Raw genomic sequence first — 19,255 nt, 5'->3', positions numbered from 1 at the left:
GTGAGTCATGGCCAATATATACACATAAATATTTTGAAAAGGATTGGGATGGACTCACTGTATAGTTTCTCCAATTATCTATATATGAGCTACCATTCAGAGCGGCGGATGCGTAAATCGTTGGTTATTATTGTTTCTCTAATCACCAAAATAGGCAAATGATTAATGTTTGTTATCTGTCCCCTTCCAGAAGACGAAGAGCACGGTCCCGGTGGTGCTGAGCGCCGGCCCCAAGTGGCTGCTGGATGTGACTTGGCAGGGAGCAGAGGACAACAAAAACAACTGTGTGGTGTACAGCAAAGGTAAGCAAGCAACACGAGAATGGTGTTATCTCTCCACACTGCAACACAACACAGCACAGCATCGCAGCTAAGACACAGACGATCCTCCATCCACTCAACTCCCACCTGCTTGTCTCCCGGTCCTCTTGTACTTTCTCTCTTTTGCGGTCCTTGCTTCTCTGAGCCACACACCCTCTCAAATGTTCAGAGGAGCACGGCCGCAAGGATGAGCGCACGCAACGTAACATGCACACTCTCTGGCTATCTGATTTTCCTATCCGGGAAGTCATTTGTATCATTAAAACCCTGATTAAGAACCGAGAAACATCACTCGACACAGAAAGTTATTTGTATTTAGATTTCACTGGCGTAATTAATGCCCCGCCTCTTTTATACTGTGTCTTGGAGGAGATAAAGAAGCGTGGAGGAACTGGGGTGGGGTTGCCACTACTTCATTTGTTCATTTACTGTGTACAGGTAAATACAATAATGCAATTAGATTTTCACAGTGCTGTCCAACAGTCTACGGTCATCATCTGCTTTTTCGATTGAATTAAATTTGAATGTTATTTTCACTTGGTAAGTATAGATAGACAGGGAGTTGGTCATTTTCTACGGTGGAACATCAAATTCCTAAACAGGTGCAGCAAGGTTTTTAAAAATCAGATATGCCAGCATTTCCGAATGCGCCCTCGACCAAAACAGAGCCCCCAAACTTGTTGCTCATGGTACACAAGATGCTTAATGTGTTTGAATTTGTTTAGGATTGCATGGGGTGAAGGGAGGTGACTATTTCTCCCTCTTTAAAAATGATTACCCCCGTGACAATACCCCTAAAGCTGAAAATGGAGAGTCTTCTGCCTCAAAGTGAATAAAGTGGCAGGAGTGGGATTTGCAACCCGGATTTTCAGTCTCCCAATTCTCATCTACTAATCACTAGACTGCACTGGGGAGTTATCCTCTTAACCGGCTACTTAACTTTGTGCTCTTTATCGCCAGATCATTAAAGTTTTGATAAGCTGTTAAAGAAGATTACGTACTTCTTTAAAATCTTCTAATCATTTTGCTTGCAGACTTACACTATGAAACAAAAATGAAGCTGCAATAACAGGATTCCACACGTTCTTTTTTTTTTTTGAGTCGGACGATTTACTCCGCCACTCTTCAAACATGCATGAGCGAACATGCATGTCGCATACATGTATGATGAGCATCGCATGCAGCACTCTAACACTTACTCAGCTCAGAGTTGCTTTGTTTGTCACTTTCATTTCGACCTTATTAAATTAAACACAATGACATCTCCGCATATCCCCGTGTGACAGTTGTTCTGTATTGTACTGTTCATTATTGGGAAATCCTCCAAGCGAATCATTAAACGCTGATGTGTGATAACAGAATCCATCGAATTAATTTAAATGTAGTCGCAGAAGTTCAATATGTAGTACATCACAAAAGCAGCCCGTGCGTGTGCGCACGTGCGGGTGCAGCCTCTCAAGGGAAGGCTGAAATGAAAAAACAAATGCAAACATTAAAAATTAATTTAGAATTTGGGTCTTTTGGCCACAACTTGTGAAATGGAATGTTAAAGTGTCACCACTATCGTGTGGGTTGATTCAAGGCTCTTCTCTTCCTCTCTCCAGAGTCCAACTGCAACTTTCCTCCCACCTTAAAAAGCCGAGGCCCAGATTGTTTATATCTTTACCCTGTGCTGCTTCCCCTCTGTCGGCCGCTTCATTGCTCCTTGAGATGTGTTACTTATGGAAAACAGGGAATATCTCACTGCACAGTATGCTTGCAGAATATGTTTTGGCTCACGTTTCAGTGGTCTCGGCTTTCTTTATGGCTGCCTGCGAAGATAGTAGCCGCTCACTTTGGATCTCTGCCAGTTTGAATCTATGGGGGGTATGTGACTGTTGATTGGTTTGAGTGCTTACAGTTTAGTGCAGTGTATTCTGCGCTGTGATTTCAGCTTTACACTTAATATGACTGCTCATCATCTTCCAGAAATGAGGGAAATATGTGGAGTGGGAGTAAGAAAGGGCGGGATTCAGCAGAAAGAAGCTTGTGAGTTGTTGCAATGTTTTATGTATAAAATATGCAGTGGAGAGTGGAACAAGCAGGAGGATGGCTGGGGAAGTGCCCCATGGGGCATCCCTGGTGATCGGCACCATGGCATTTTTTTTTTCCCCCGGCACCATGGCAAATGAGCTTTATGGTGTAACAAAATAACCAGTAAGTTTTTGCTGCTTATTATTAGTATCATTTTTTATAATATCATGAAACTTATAAAGTAGTGTCTTCTCTAGCATTTAGTGTATCTGTATTGATTTTTTTTTAAATTACAGAGAATGTTTAGTAATTTATGGAAAATAATTAGAAGTTGGCCAAATTTGCAGCCTTTAAGCATTTAAGGCAATCCTTCAAGACATGTTAGTGTTGTGTAGTTAAAAAAAAAAAAAAAAGGTTGTAAGCAAATTAAGTTTGAAATTTTCATGCACTATTCTGCCCTCAATTCCAAAGTACTTATTGTTGGACTCCTGAAAAGACTCTTGCAGTGTTGATAATATTAAGGTAATAGTTGTCATAAAAGTAAAAAAAAAAAATAGAGTAATTGCAGGCGTGTGTGATGTATGGTACATATTCTGCTTTGTTGTGTGAGCTGAGTTGATATTTCTAGATGGGAAAGTTTCAGCCCCTAAATTGTGGAAGGAAAAACCTTCGAGGCTTGAGGGATTGCAATGTCTCAAATTCATGAATACAAATTATTTGTGACTAATTTTCATTTGTTAAAAAAAGAGGCTGCAATAGCCCTGAAGTGGCATTGTGGCAAATGCAATATCTGCTTTTCTCAGGCCGTCACTGAGGCCCTGTTTGTTTTACATTAAACTTCCATGAAGAGCCTTAGCAGCCAGCCATTACTAAAACGCTCAACTCTTACCACTCTGCTCTCATTATCAAGAAATCCACCTGGAACTCCCACAATGCTCTTCTCCACACTCTGACAATTTCTTTGAAGCACAGAAGTTCTAGAAACAGGCAGAAAGTCTGCAGAGTAATTACGTGTTACAGTAAGAGAAGAACGCCAGGAGCAAGCGAGGATGACAGACAGGGACATGGAGAGAAAGATAGGGACCAGTTGGGAATTTTCTCTGCAGATAAACAACAGATTGATAAACTCATTTAACAAAGGCTCAGTTCATACGCACCCTGATTAGAAGAGTTGCGTCAAACTGTTCAGTATGCGACTGGTGCTGTTTTTTATCCTGACCCACAAAATTACATTTTATAACACTCTGCTTTGTATTACATTCCTTGAGTAACTCTACTCAAACATCTCCAAGAACCATATTCATCTATGATAGGTGAGATTTTACATCTTTAATATTTACAGTGAGTATATTCCACAGTGGTAGGGGTTTGATTTATTGTCCATTGTTACCCGATATTTACGCCTACTGAAACTATACACAACCTGGCCATATTATCTGGCATTATTCAGAGGTCATGTAAACTTTGTAAGCCTCTTTAATCAGGCCACATTCGGATTCACCATGTCCTACAAGTCTCCAGAGCAACTTTGTTCCCACAGAAATCGACCAGTGTAACTAGGATGTTTTACATAAGCCCGAACAGAGAAGAATTAACTAACTCGCTGAGTCTTTGTATAATTTCTTTGTCACTAAGTCCTCACAATCAGATCCTTTTTATGCTGCCGTTTCATTACTATTGCTGGCCAACTGATGCCCTGTGAGGGAGACGATGAACTAACGTGGCCTGTGTGGACGATTGCGGCAATTTCTTTTGTTTCTAAATGCCCGCTTGAATGTTTGGTATGAAGCCATTTCCACTGCATTCTTTTCATCTGAATGAAACCTTGAATGTGAGTTAAACATTCAACCCTCTTATTTTAAAAAGACTGCGGCAAACAGGGCATGCGAGGGTTTATGATCCGTTATCTTGGAACATGGCAAAATGGCGTGACTGAATAAGAACTAAACAACTGACACAATGTCGAAATTTCATTATCGGTGTATTAAAACAAAATTGTACCCTAAAGGAGTCCCCACCACAGCTTAGAGCAGCCGACTAATTATGTTTAATTAAAAGACAAGAGCGATCAACAGAATCGTTTTCATTAGGAAATTATTAATGATTCCGCTGCAACAATAATTGATTGCACTGAGCCATGCGATAACTCGGTGCGGTCAGGCTCAATTCAGAGCTGGGTGGAAAGGAGTTCTTGGGTCTGAAGTTGAAGCTTGCACATTTGTAATTGAGATGTTGTGAAACTGGCTTTACGGAGACAAAAGGGGGACAGGAGAAGGTGGGGACGGAAGGTGGAGGAGGACAAAATCCACATGAAATAGTAGTCATATAACATTTAAACAGTGACTCTGACCTCATTAATACAGTCCCAACATGTGTTGATTTTTTTTCCATCATCTGTCTATATTACATGTACATAGGCGCACAGTGGCACTTTGTCAGCGCTCCATTCAGAGGCATGTGAAAGCCGTTAGCTCCAGACGCTTCCTTCAGCAGCCTTTTATGTGCATTGTTCTCCTGCTGGGCAGGCTGTTTCCCTGCTAGACGACACGCTCTGCCACTGCACCCACATTTGCCACACACACACACACACACACACACACACACACACACACTAGACGCCATTACTGAAAATTCGCATAATGGCTGCTGACACATAAATGTCCATCTGCATTCACCGCAGGCTAAACCCCCAGACAAAAACAACAATAGAAGGAGAGCATGTAAAGGGAGTGATGGGCGCTGATGAGTACTAAATTGTTTCTTCATATAGATATATATATATTTAGATATATATATTTTTTTTTTTCACGTTGTATGCGCTCTTGCATTTTTGAGACGTGATCAGCTCGTGTGTGTGACGGCGAGAATAGCCGCTCGCCCTTGTATCAGTGCCATTGAGGGTGTCGGGCTAATGAGCGTGGGCTGTCCTTCGAGCAGGAGGGTTTGGGTTGTGCCATTCACTCTGCATATTTAAATGCCTTGTAGAGCTTAAGTAGGCCCACTTTTCCATGTCAGGGCAGCGTTCAATCCTGCTGCGGCCATTAATTATGATACCTTTGTGCTCCAGTGTGGCTAATAAGAGAGATGCATTGCACCTTCGTGGCATTATAATCATCTGAGTGAAGTACCTGGACCGCACTGAACTCGTTTTAAGCACCGCATTTAAGGGAAAAATACCGGGAACAAAAACAGCAGTTGAGGAGGATCCTTCCTCCTCGCTCTCCCCGGCCGGCTGCAGTGGTTAATGTGCCCACATGGGAGTGTGTCACACATTTAACGTGTCCATAATGGTATAATCAATGGTGTGAAATACTTTGGTATTGATCATTCAGGAAGGCTCATTTTGTGCGAGGGAGAGAGGGAAGGCAGCAAAGACACACACACATAAAGGTTAAAAGAGCGTATTAGTCCGTTTTGCCGCTCATCCCTCCATGTTCACACTGTCTGCTGCATTAGGATTTACTTTCTTATTACTTTCTCTGTCTTTGAACAGGGAAGTGGTTAACTGGATTTTGAGGAGCTGCTTCTTAATATTTGGAGCATGTCTCTCTGGTGTGGAATCTGTTCGTTACAGATGGGGTGTAAAAGATCACATTTTATTACATTAATCACCACAAGTTAATGTGATGATATGCGCTTTATATTTCCTCCTCTTAACGGCGTAATCAATGACCATTTTTATATTCATTGAAAAATCCCGCTGATATGAAAATGAGCCCCGGCTCGCTTTTTAATCTACTCTGGGATCTTGAGTCAGTAATTAAAGAGTTCCTTCAGTGTATATCTTCTAAAAGCCCTTAGCTCGCTTTTCGGGCCTGGTTATGATCCAGCCCACCGCCCCCATCACTGCTGTGCTAAGTATGTGTGAAAAGCATTGTCACTGAGCTTTAGGATAAAACCCTGCTGTTGCGTGTTATTGGTCAGATCACATGCACACACACACACACGCATGCAAGTATGTTGTGAATGTGTGTCAATGATTTATTAACAAGAGACAAAGCACTTTCTGTGCATCTAAACGGACTTTAATGTTACTATTTTTTAGGTGCAGGGTGGGGTCTGTGTGACAGTACATCCATATGTGCTGATGGCAAAGCACATGGTTTAAGCCTCGGTGGGGTTGATTTAGGTGAAATGTAGTGAAGCAGGCTGGGGATGATCAGGGATATGGGGTCCGGGGTCTTGAGAAGGAACACCACGTGCAGCACTGACATAATGCTGACTGTTAATACGAGAGAACCGAGTTGCAAGCATTCTATTCAAGCCATCTAACGTTCACATACAGCTTCCATTTTTCGTTCGATAACATACTATATATATCTCTTGAAAATTAATCCTCAGGTTGGGCAAATCATAATCAGATTTTCCTCAGAGAAATAGCTCAACACATTTTGTGGGGTCGCTGGTGTGTTCATGAAAGAGAACTTGTTGATAACCTTTATACATAGCTTTGCAGTTAATCCATTTTATTGATTGTACAGCCACCTGCATGAAAAACAGCATAGTCTTTAAAGAAGCGTATCGGTGTGATATCACTGTTTTTATTCTCTCTCCCACCTCTAACATTAGTACCTTATCTGAGACTCTGTTTATCGGGTGATCTGGTCAAAGGATCTTAGCAATTGGACCCCTGTTAAAACACGGAGCACAGTGACAAATGGCAATGGTGAAAAGGGAGGCAGCAACTATTTTTGTTTCAAACAGCATGTAACCTTTGAATAATCCAACATCATCGACTATTTGACTCCAGTAGTAATACAGGTCCATGTTTGTGCACAATTTATACCTCGACAATGGCCTACCTCTTAGTTTCAGATTTTAAATCCTTCTCAGAAAGAAAATTGTTTCCACGCTATTTCTTATGACAAAGTGCGTGTAACTCCTTTGGGGTTTGACTTCCTTGTTGATTATAATAGAGGGGAGGGGATAGAATGCCAATCAGTAAAGTGCAGACCCATGCCAAACAATCTTTTTTAGGATCAGCACCAAATTGTGCACATTTAAATTGTACTGTAAATCCCCGTATATGCCCTGATTATTTATTATATGGAATTTGGTTCTATACTTTTGTATAATCCTTCCCGCAATGGATGAAACAGAGAGCCGTAAAAAACTGAACTTGCTCGACAACCTGCCATGTAGTTCTGAACACTGACCGAGATGGGTGCCTCTTTTCCATGAAAAAAAATGTGTGGACATAGTGGTGAGAGGGAAGACAGGCGTGCTGTAGGTAGGGAAGTGTGGAAGAGCGGACATCAGTGTCGCCCCGGTCAGACAGGTCCATCCATCCTGAAGGCCCGAGGGAAGAAAGGGAGGGAGCGGGAAGACGGGACAGACAAGAAGAAGCATCAGGAGAGAGGTGGAAGAAAAAAAACGTGTGCGGAGGTAAAGAGAGAGATGGCGGGGCACTGATGCAGTCTTTCTCCTAACTCCGTCAAAGCCACTTCATTTGTGCTCCCCTGAGCAGTGAGTAGTAACCAATCTTTCATCGCTCCAGTGACCAGAATAGTCAAAGAAAGCTGGACGGTTTGAAACACAAGTCTATTCAATTTGAAATGTAACTGCAATGTGAGCCTTTTGGATGGCTTCTTGAAAGAAAAGTGATGTAAGACTTTTGAACTCGGCTCACCCGCCGACTGTGAAATGGAAGCCATGGGTACAGTATTTGGCTCTGCCCGAGAGAGGTTGCAGTCACATATCTGCCCTATTTTCACGGAGAGGTGAACCACATGTTTGGTTGATGGAACTCTATCCAAAGCATGTGAAGTTTGCATAGGCATGAAAGGCTCAGTTAAAACCTTCGACATCCCCCCCGCTTGATTTCACTCAGCGTGGTTGGCCTTCTTAATTTAAAATGTCATTTCCATTCACGGCATTGGCAATATTTAGACAATCAGTCACACAGCCAGCGAAAGCAGAAACAAAGTTCTCGAGTGAGTCTGTGACTCGGGCAATTATAAGAACTTTCTTTGCTATTACAAGTCCAGTTTACCTTGTACTTGCCACCTTCAGCATCCAAGTGCCACCGAGCCAGCAACGCACTACTACCTGATGCCCCTAGAATGCTAAGCCTGCATACTGTTGAATGACGACCACTAATGCCGTGTCCCGATTCCATATAGAGTTATGTCTTTCCATCTCTTCACAGGAATCCCCCTTGCACCATTTCCCCTGTAATCTCCACACTACTCACTGTTATGGGGCGGCTCGCCCGCTGCTCCCGCCACGATTCCGCAGCCCCTTCCTTCTTATACCCAGCACCTCCACCATTTTAATCCCTTTGACCCAAACCCTGTGCGTTTCCCTTTATCAACAGCTCCTGGAGATTACATCCTGCTTGCTTCCTCACCGCTGCTTGCTTCAGTCACCGTGGCTGGCCAGGGTCTTTGTCAGAGACTGCTGGGTGTGATAGCCACTGTGGGCCAGTTATTTGGTCCGTCTGGACGCCATACTTACAGGCCATCTGGGCGAGGAAAGAGGAGGGCAGGAGTTGTGAAGGATGTACAATCAGAAGCACATCACATGCTTGTGGCCTTCCGGTTCTCCATTTGGGGGTACCCGCCATTTTAAAGAATGATCACTTGCAATACAATTACTAGTACCACAATGTGATTGTTTGATCCTGGACTGGTCAATCCCAGTGTAAGTATAGATTAGAGACAGATAAGTATTCACACGATTTTTCCTAAATCCATAAAAGTGACCAATCATCGCCGCGTTCTTAATTCTTCTCATAAACATACTGTGAAGGTGCATCTTCTCTTACCTTCTTTGTCCCTATTTGGTGAGTTCCTTTGTCTCAGCAGTGTGCAAAGACAAAAACCACAGACAAATTACACCACAGGTTTCTTTTTAACACTATTCAAATGGACGGTGGTGGCAGAGCATTGAAAAATATATACACACTCCATCCTGTCAGAACGCTTTTGGCTTATCTTGAGTGACTGTCAAGGCTTGGAATATCAGGGAATGGACAGAAATATATGAAATTAATAAGCCGCCGGATGTTGTCGGGAGTTATGATGCTTCATAAATCCTGGTTTGATCATGGCGGAGAAGGCTTAAACGCACAGCTACCTAATGCGCGCAGCAGTGTTTTGGACTGAATTCTATTCTATTCGAGAGATAGACGCCCTTAGCCAGCAAAAGTAAGATTTATCGTAGACTCCGCTACTCCCCTTTTTCTTTCAAGAGTGACAAATATTAAATAGAATCCCTACGGGAATTTGGCAAGCATTACCTTTAATAGGACAGCATTGATGTAACAAGGTGAAACTGAGGCCAAAGGCAACAAGACACAATTGAGTGAGAAGCAAAAGAGGAGGAAATGCGCGCTAACTTATCGGCTGCGCTCACTTTGTCAGGTCAAGGGTCTCGGAGCTTTTGTTTGTTTGTTTGTTTGTTTGTTTGTTTGTTTTGTCAAGTGGAGGGATGGAGGCTATCTCTCATGCCATCCACGCAGGTCTGCTCAGTGGAGGGCTGCAGGTAATATTTCATGTCAGGAATTAAACAACCGTCGGAATGCTTGCTACAGTTGCACGGCCGATCCATCCATCACCGTCCCTTCTCTTTCTCTCGAATGGTGCCTTTGTCTGTTTCACTCGCCGTCCTTACACCCCTCGGTTGGGATGTGTGAGTACTGTATCGCAGAGACACACTAATTAGACCACCGTTTGTAATCTCTGGGGGTTTACCTGTCAATACTAATGTTTTCTGTGAACAAGAAGCCTCTTTAAATGAAAGGCTTCGCCATTTTGATATGTAAAGTACTCTTTCAGTCTGCCACATCCCAATGAGACAAGTTGTCACCAGGAGTACAACAATGACAACAAAAACAACTTTGCGGAACCCAATCAGAATAATTCATTCTAATTCAAGAGCTATTTTTTGTGCGTTGTTGTACTTGGGAAAGGTCATACATATTGAACACAGGCTTGTACGTAAATGTATTCCACTATTTCTCGCAAAAAAAGTAATGAAGTGTCGGTGATAAATACAATAAAAAGAGAATAAATTATTTTCCTCTAGCTGCTTTTGAGTCAATTAGCACATTGAACCGAGTTTTGGACTTATTTAGCCTCTCCATAGTCAGAATCTGACTTTTATCCAATTACATTATGTCAGGTGGGCAAAACGGGCACAGTGCACATAATGGAGAATTCCATCTTTGGTGAGATATTCTGCGACACTTTTCCTTTGCATACGCCGATGGCACTCTCTATGAATTATTCAAATACTTCATCCACACACAAGAGAGGGGAACTCAGCTCCATAGTAAACAGATTTTCTGCTCACCATACTCCCAAGTCTGAAGAGTGGGATATTGTAAGTGCCAAATAATTACACAGTGCCCCTTCTTCCCTCCTTTCTCAGTTCACCTGGATTCAGAACTGCATTTGCTCCGATTATTATTTGGATGTTGGTGAAATCCTGCAGGGACGTTTTTACTGACTCCATGCAACTACAGATGTAGAAAATTGCATGATAACCTTTTACGCATATTTGCATGTGAATTAATTGAAATATTAGGTAGCCTGAGATTTATGTCTTTGGGGAAATAATGGACCCAGAGGATCTGCACCCTGCTTTCCCTCTGTTGATAACTAATACAATAAACAATAGACTCCAGCTTTGTATAATCATATATATGAATATATAAATAAATATATATGTTTATATATTTATATATTTATATATAAATATATAAACATATATATTTATATATTTATATATTTATATATTTATATATTTATATATTTATATATTTATATATTTATATATTTATATATTTATATATAAATATATAAAAAATGTCCTTTTGTTTTTTAAATGAGCACATTCAGAGTGCCCAACTTTGTCCAATTAACATTTTAATAGTGACATTAACACACCATGAAATATAGTATTTTAGAAAATGTAATATTTGACATAGTCCCTCGTATAAAACTCAAGGTTTCTACATAATGTCTCCGTCTCTCTTCCCCGCTTTGGGGATTTGCCCTGACCTTGAACTGGTTGTATCTTCCAGTGCAGATCTGTGGCAGTGACACATGTCATGTGTTGGAGAGGATTGAGGAGGAAGAAGAAGAGGAGACAAGAGGGAGTGATCTTGGTGTGTTGCCCAGTTAGAGTCAGAGTCCCCCCTTGTGTCAAAGCATGGGCATGTTTGGCCAAAAACACAGACTGCACCTTGTCCACTAATCTCAGCACGAAAACACCTTCCTGGGGCTGACAGCCTGACGAGAACATGCACATTTTACAATGTCGAAGAGCACCGAGAGGCTTCAAAGCCCTAAATTCTTGTGCTGTTGGGGAGGGACGCCTGTGCGGGAAGAACAAGAAAAAGAGTGAGGGGGAGGGATGGATTGTCATCTTGTAAACAGACCTGGCTGAATCGAAGCCAAGTCTTATTTTTTTCCTCCTGTTCAGCATTAGAGAAAAAAAACCTCACAATGTTTGTTCTTTCTCACTCCGTAGTAAATACAAAAGACTTGAAGCTCTTCATAGAGCCATAGAGACAACCTCTTAAGGGTGCCATCCTCCTCCTCAGATAGTCAGCTTTACTATCATGTCGACGAAAGCACATTATCACATATGAATGAAGTTAACGTGCACACGGACCTGCGATGCCTGACTGAACGCTGCCTTTTCACCCAAACAGATTGTATGCAGCCAGCGGAGTCATTTGTTATTGACTCAAAAGCGGCTCTGAAATACAGATCACAAATCTACAAATCTCTAAAGATTAAAATCTGCATATCACAACAATTTGCAAGTGTCCCATGGTTGACAACCACCATTATGTCTGGCTTTCTTTCAAGGCTGGTTACGTTTAATCATGACACGGTACCAGCGGGAGCTAATTGATAGACTGACACCTTATTGCTTGTGTCAAGCACATGCTTTGACTTCACATTATCTGTAAACAGAATAAATAAGGCACAGGGTTTTTTTTTTTCCCTCTCACAAACATTTTACTTTGTTTTGTGTTAAGCGCCTTTAAGCATAAGGCTAAAACCCCGAAGAGTCCAACATTTTGCAGGGCTCTAAATTGCAGCTCTGAAGTTACATGTGGGCTTTGTCATCACGCTTGAAGAATTTCCTTTTAATGTACTGTAATGTGAAATTCAGTGGGGACAAGTTTAATTGAGTTTTACACAAACCAGTTGGGAGTAGCGCTGGAAGGTAGGTGATGTTGAGGTTTTTAATCTCTGGCTCCGGAGAGGCATGTTGACGAAGTGGTTCTTTCTCTTTGTGGGGAAAAAAAGAGGAAGCCTAAGAAATGATACAACCGTGGATAAAACCAATTGGCAACCCTCAAAGGGACGGAGGGTGATAAGGCAAATCCAGCACTTGTAGCGAAATAAAAGAATCCAACTGTTCATTAAAATGGGAAACAAAACAGGCGATTGAGAGGGAAGGCAGACCGCTCAGTGGTGGAGAGAGTCAAACAAACAGAGCCAAAGATATCAGAGGATAGAATTGGAAAATAATCAAGGATTTGTGAGGAGAATTAATAAGGAAGATAGGCACAAATAATCATTTTTGAGACTCTCTGCAAAATTAGCCAGGATGGACTATAATTATCAAACAAGGGAAATGGCATGAGCTACATCAACACCTAATTATAAGTGATAACCAAGATATAAAGGTCGCAATGTTTTTATTTTACACTGTGACTGTGCGGCAGTTGATTTCTTATTACCTGCCGAAAGTATTTGTTTTTATTTTGAGAAAATGCTGTGTTTTAATCTTGTAAAGCACCTGAGCGGTATTTAAAAATAGTGAGAATCACAGGATTTTTCAGACTCTCAAAAATCCACTTGGAGGAAAATGATCATTTATTAGTTGTGTTTATCAATGTATTTGTAATTGATTTTGCTGAAGAAAAGTCTTCATTTTCGGGGTATAGGGTTAGAGGTCTGAGGAATAATAGCTTCTGATATCAATACGAACCATTGGCTTTGTGACAACTGTGTGGTTTATTTCTGACAGTTTCTGTTCTCATGTAGGTTAGCTGTATGAGTCCCCTGACTGCTTTCTCTGGCTTGGCCTTTTCTCAGAGTTAAGAACGCAGAGTACGGTGGCATGAACTTGCCAAGTCCGGTCTCCCTAGGAACAAGCTGCATACCTGCCAACTTATGCATCCCGGGTTTAAGCTAACGAACAAAAACAACATCCGAGTATTCCGTGTGTGCTTGGTTTATGCATACTTTCAATTAGCACAGGACCCGATTGATGATATTTTACGAGATCACAAGGACATAAGAACGGACCAGAATGCAAACCCAGAAACTGTTAGGGACTTAAGCCGATGCAAATGGAAGAAGAAAGCAGGGGAGGTTGAATAAATGACAGGCGAGAGGGGCGATGGGGTGAAAGAAAGTGGCAATGAAATAAGCAGCACTTGTGTGATCAGCCACATCCTATTGTTGTTTTGTGTGCAGGGGGGAAAGTCGTTCATCATCATATCAATAAAAATACGCAGCTGATTATTATTATTGTTTGCTTACTATGAGCCACTATCATAAATAATGGGTCTTCCGCTGCTGCTTGTATTAATTATAATTAGAATGCTGATAATGTGTATGCTCTTTTATTACAGGAGCTAAATCAATTTTACAGTCTAATTCGGCTCCGCAAGGTCACGCAAAGTTGCCAGGGCGAGAGATGGCTCCTTGTAAAGTGCCTCTACTATCTGAGCTAGAAGAGCAGAACAGAGAGAGACCCAAGCTGGTCAGACAGATTTATCAGCATCTTCTCATAGCAGCTCCTATGAAGGTTTTCTTTCTTTTTCTTTTTTTCCATCAATGCAGTGAAGCCACAGCACGGATGGATTGACCAGAAATATTATTTGAGTAATTTTTTTGCTATGGCCATATACCTGGCATGCTGGGCATGCTTTGGTACAAATCGTATTAACTCCATGGATGTATTGATTTGGATTACTGAATTAGCCGTTGTTTTACTTTAGATGTATGATTTTAGGGGACAGCAAGAACAAAATGGCAGCTTGCAAAAAGAAACAAAAGTACTCTTCTGCACAGAGTTGACTGAAGAGTGTGTTCAGCCAAATTTCAACTTAGTCTACATTCATAAGGCACCCCACTGTCTTGTTTCTCTGTTTGGTCTTTATTCTTTCAGATGGCTTGACTACAGTGGTGCTTACCAGCCAGAAATTCACTTTCTACCTTTTATCGCCGACAGTGTTGTGTTTGAAAGAACATTACCTCGGATTTAGAAATTTAATAGCCTGCAGATTGGAAATATACACATTGGTTTGTCCGTTGTTCACATTTGTACGTGGGACATATTAAATTAGATTCCTTTCACTTACCGTCCTTAGCTATCTTCTTTGTAATTCAACTGTGAGTACAAATAAAGCCATAATCTTAACAATAAACATGATCAGCCTCATTAATGTAATGCATACACAGGGATTTGTCCAATTAGAGGTTCATACTGAGGTGGAGAGAATGTTTCAAAACAGCATGATGAAAAATGCTCATGGTACACTTGCATTGTACTTTTTTGATTCACTGATCAGTTTATCCAGTTCTTCGAAAACACTGATTATTGGAGGATTGATTGTGCGTGTTGCGTGATTTTTATAGTTCTGACAGTCAGCTCAAATAAGGTACGATATTTGACTAGATCCTTTCAATTACACCAAAGAGCAGCCCACAACCTTAATATGCATCTAGATACGAACCCTAACCACACCCACCACTTTTTCCGGTGCTGCTATCCAGAATTCTTGAACGTGTCGGAGACTGGAAAACTACTTGGTACTCTCCCCGGGCTTGCCACTTATAGATCGAGGCTCTTCCTGGATGCCAGTTCTGGTCTGCCCCCGTCACCGTACGCCCAACCTTGTCTTAAAGCTGCCTCTACCAGTCACCTGTCAAATGCACCCCACCTTTAAGTGGACATTTATTTTCCATTGGTTTTAGATGTCTTTCATATCATGGCTCATTAAAGCGCAGCATAGTAGGCAGCATATTTACATAGGCTACTGGGGTTTTTTAATTTGCGTTGGTACGGAGCATGACCGGAACTGAAGAGTTCAGCAGCAAAATGACTTTTTCACAAGACAACCCCCCCACACACACACACACGCGCGCTCGTCTGCACTCAGCGTTTCCCCATCCGTTCCCATCTGAAAACACGGAGCTGGGCGTAATTGCTCGAGCGGGACACAAAGACAGAGGCAGAAGGGGCCTGAGCCTCCTCAGCGGATTGTGTTTGTGATCATTCTACAGTGTAGTTTCCAAATGTATACATGCAATTTTCTGGCCACTGTGTTTGGCTCCGTCCGGAATCAGACTGTTTGGCCATCTGCAGTTCCACTTTCATCCCAGTGATAATTTTTTTAACTACTGGATATTATTTCTGTATTTTTCACTGATCCCAATCACTAAAGCGTGAGCTTCCAGCAAAACTATTGCGACTGATGTGTTACTATTTTTCTTTTATTATTGCCTTTAAACAACCATCTCAGCAATCTCTATTGTGTTTGCGCATAAGACGTATTTTATTTTATACACAACAGATGGAGGAATCCTCTGTTGAATTATTTACATGACAAGATAGTCATGCTGCCAACTTCTGCAATTTTATCTCACATTGTGAATAGCAGAGGTATCACGCAATTTCCTTCTGACAAGATTTTGAGCAGAGATTTCTCCAAAACAGCGGGCCTTTCACGCTTTTGCTGCGGAGAGACTTATATCAGCAGAGATAGCACTATCAGCCTGCAGTTCAAGATTCTATTGAGAGAGACAAGGAGCGATATGGGCTAATATTGTCATAAGAGGCTCTGTGTCACTCCCCAAAATACATGAGCCAATGGGAGATGCAGCATTTGCAGCATCTGCTCCTCAAACATTTGTTCTCCTCCCACATTTCTCAAAGGGCCCAGCACTACAAAATGGTTTCTCCAAATCCCAGGCTGTTCATCATGCATTGCCATAAGACAGGCTCTTTTCTCACTCCACCCATCATCATCCTATAGAGACACAAAAGAAAAACAACTCCTTGCCATGGAATCCCAACTTCAAACGCTATTGCTCGGTCTTCATCCCATTCAACACCACCGTGCTTCATCATGCCAAAAGCGGCGCACCCCTCCTTTTTCAGTCCAAACACTCTGACAACGACGGCTGTGATGATATGGAAAGCATAGATTGTCAAATAGACAAGCAGACAGACACATAGAGCATGTGATTTCCGCGTAATTTTGGAAAGCATATTGACAAATTTTGCCATCTGTCTGGGAGGTAGGGATGGCAGCATGGAGCTCATTTTCCGTCTGCTTGCTTTATTGCAGTTATATGGAAATACAATTTTTGGAGCAGGATGCAAACTGCTGAAGCTGACAGGCATGTCCATACTACCGCATGTCTTATGTCCAGACCTACGTGCAGAATGTAAAAAATGAGTGTTGTATTAGAAAGAAAATATGCAAATTTACATCAACAACGTGCATTACTCCTATGTTTCAAATTTGGGAATTTCCTACCGTTGAACAGTTTTGACTGTGTCTCTTGTGCCACCAGGCCATTGTTAATTTGATCCAGTGAGCCGCAAATGGTCATACAGACACACACATTGAGGATCACGTCTGGTTCAGCTGCTCCTTGGCTCTGGCATTAATACAAAGCAGATTGGTGGAGATCTGCAGCCCTTGTTGTTTGATCTTTCCTCCTCTTGCCACATTTTCTGGCACTGCCCTTCTGCCACACTGCGTGGCGCAGGCAAGCCTGGCATGGCCTCAACGTGCCTGCCAGGTTTGTTCTCTGTCTTCTTCGCCTTCCAACTTATCCCGTTTATGCCTGCTCCGCGGATTCAGTCGTGCACATAACAAGAGTTCCCTTAGCCCCAGCAACGGCCTGGATTCAGGAGACCTCCAATCCTCTATGCTGTCGTCAACAAATAGGAGGGGCGGTACTTCGGCCTGTAGCGCATGGAGGGCATGATTCTTTGCTCAAAAATCGAATGTTGGACGGTGAACTGTAACGGCTTGATTTAACATCTGGTACAGAAGAAACCTAATCTGAGAACAAAAGAAAGTTGTTAGTCACAATCAGACACCCAAAGCCTTGGTTTGAACAAATACTGTATGCTCTTATCCAGACGCCCATTCTATCCTACTTTCTATTTACGCAGCACAGTAATTTGACCACTCATGTTTGGATGTTCTATAGAAATTGTGTAAAATGTCCCAATTTAATGTATTATGTATTCAAACCAAATAGATCCTAGGAGTAAAGAGAGCAAAAATTTGGCAAAATAATATTGTCTACGTGAGTCATGAGAATCGGCAGTGGAAGACACGTATTCAGTAATTACAACAATCTATCCCCACTTGTGAAAATCCGTTGCAGATATCCAATTCACGCTCCTTTATGGTTAACTGCTTCATTTGTGACTAATGACATGCACTCGGTAATATTGCCCTAAATTACTCCAAGTTTAAGATGAAAGATTGGATAGAGCGCAAGAGACTAAGTTGAAGAAGAGAGCAAGTGACACATTAGTTAAATGCGGTAGATCATTTTTTGGCAGCTCCAGGGTCAAAAGCAGAGTTGGAATATAACGACAGAAGATGGGAAGAGATAAACCGCTATACAAACAGTAAAGACAAAAAAAGAAAGAGAGAAAGATTGCACAGTCATGAACGTCATGATTGTAAATTGCTGCAAAAATATTGTGCTCATCTTTCGTTGGTTTTGCCCCGATGTTGTGAGACAATGTGACACTGAAATAATAATTGCATTAATCAGCCTCAAAAAACGAAAACAATCCATGACCATTTAATGATTCATTAATTGTATGAGTAATTTAAGGGCAACTATCAGCAATGTGGATGCAGCTTCCCTAATGAGTCTTCTTTGTTATGCCCGCTGTTATTTGGGTGAGATATATCTTTCAAACTACGAAAAACAGAAAAATAAAATGCATTGTTAAATGAACTGTTTTGTAGAATATACTATAAGTATATATTTTAATTTTATTTGGTTTTCTCTCTCTCTCTCTCTCTCTCTCTCGCTCTCTCTCTCTCTCTCTCGCTCTCGCTCTCGCTCTCGCTCTCGCTCTCGCTCTCGCTCTCGCTCTCGCTCTCGCTCTCTCTCTCTCTCTCTCTCTCTCTCTCTCTCTCTCTCTCTCTCTCTCTCTCTCTCTCTCTCTCTCTCTCTCTCTCTCTCTCTCTCTCTCTCTCTCTCTCTCTCTCTCTCTCTCTCTCTCTCTCTCTCTCTCTCTCTCTCTCTCTCTCTCTCTCTCTCTCCCATTTGAGCTACAAAATGGCTTCTCCTTTTGGGGAGTGTCTCAAGATGCGCACAGGATCAGTAATGGTCTCCAAGGCCTCGCGGGCAACATATGGAGCCCTCCAACTTAGTCTTCAACTTGCCAACGGCTGTTGTGAAAGGTGCATCAGAAACTCCAGCCCTCGGAGAGCTAATTAGAGCCCCTTGTGCTTAAACCTTGCTCAGAAGTTGCCGTGGGCTGCATCAGCCCCACCTAGGCAGGATCTCTACTGCCTCCAAGATAATACAAACCATTTGCATATGTCAACGTTTGACATTCCTCAGCCACGGCTTAGCTACTCTCAAAAAGTTTGCAACGCATTTGATCATTTACAGGCTTTTGTATTTGACAAGGATATTTAGACTCATGCTTGTATTTTTCATTAATATTTTGATGCTTTAGTGATCACTAATTATCACTCCCACTTTATTGAACTAGTGATTTGTAGCAGATATAAAGCTTGACATTTGGGGTTTTGACAATGCGTACTTGGCTGCAGAGTAATTAAGCTCGAGCAGCCTTCATTCATACCTGCCAGAGTGTAGTACTGAACGGTTACACAGTGACGATTTCAATTAATGAAAACGTCTAAAGCAGCATGCACGTGGGATCACTGT

At 41.9% G+C, this 19,255-nt stretch overlaps 1 protein-coding gene across 1 annotated transcript in view; it reads left to right on the top strand.

Annotated features, from left to right (window-relative positions):
• Window positions 1-19,255, top strand: part of zfpm2a (zinc finger protein, FOG family member 2a) — a 101,174-nt gene that overhangs the window by 64,265 nt on the left and 17,654 nt on the right. The window contains exon 5 of the mRNA XM_061289422.1: window positions 191-302. Within this exon, the coding sequence (XP_061145406.1) occupies window positions 191-302 (112 nt within the window). The remainder of the gene's footprint in view (window positions 1-190; window positions 303-19,255) is intronic.

The sequence above is a fragment of the Syngnathus typhle genome, linkage group LG10, assembly GCF_033458585.1.
Source record: "Syngnathus typhle isolate RoL2023-S1 ecotype Sweden linkage group LG10, RoL_Styp_1.0, whole genome shotgun sequence".
Taxonomy (NCBI): Eukaryota; Metazoa; Chordata; class Actinopteri; order Syngnathiformes; family Syngnathidae; genus Syngnathus; species Syngnathus typhle.
The sequence above is the reverse complement of the archived record's forward strand: the minus strand, read 5'-3'. Positions and strand labels throughout refer to the sequence as shown.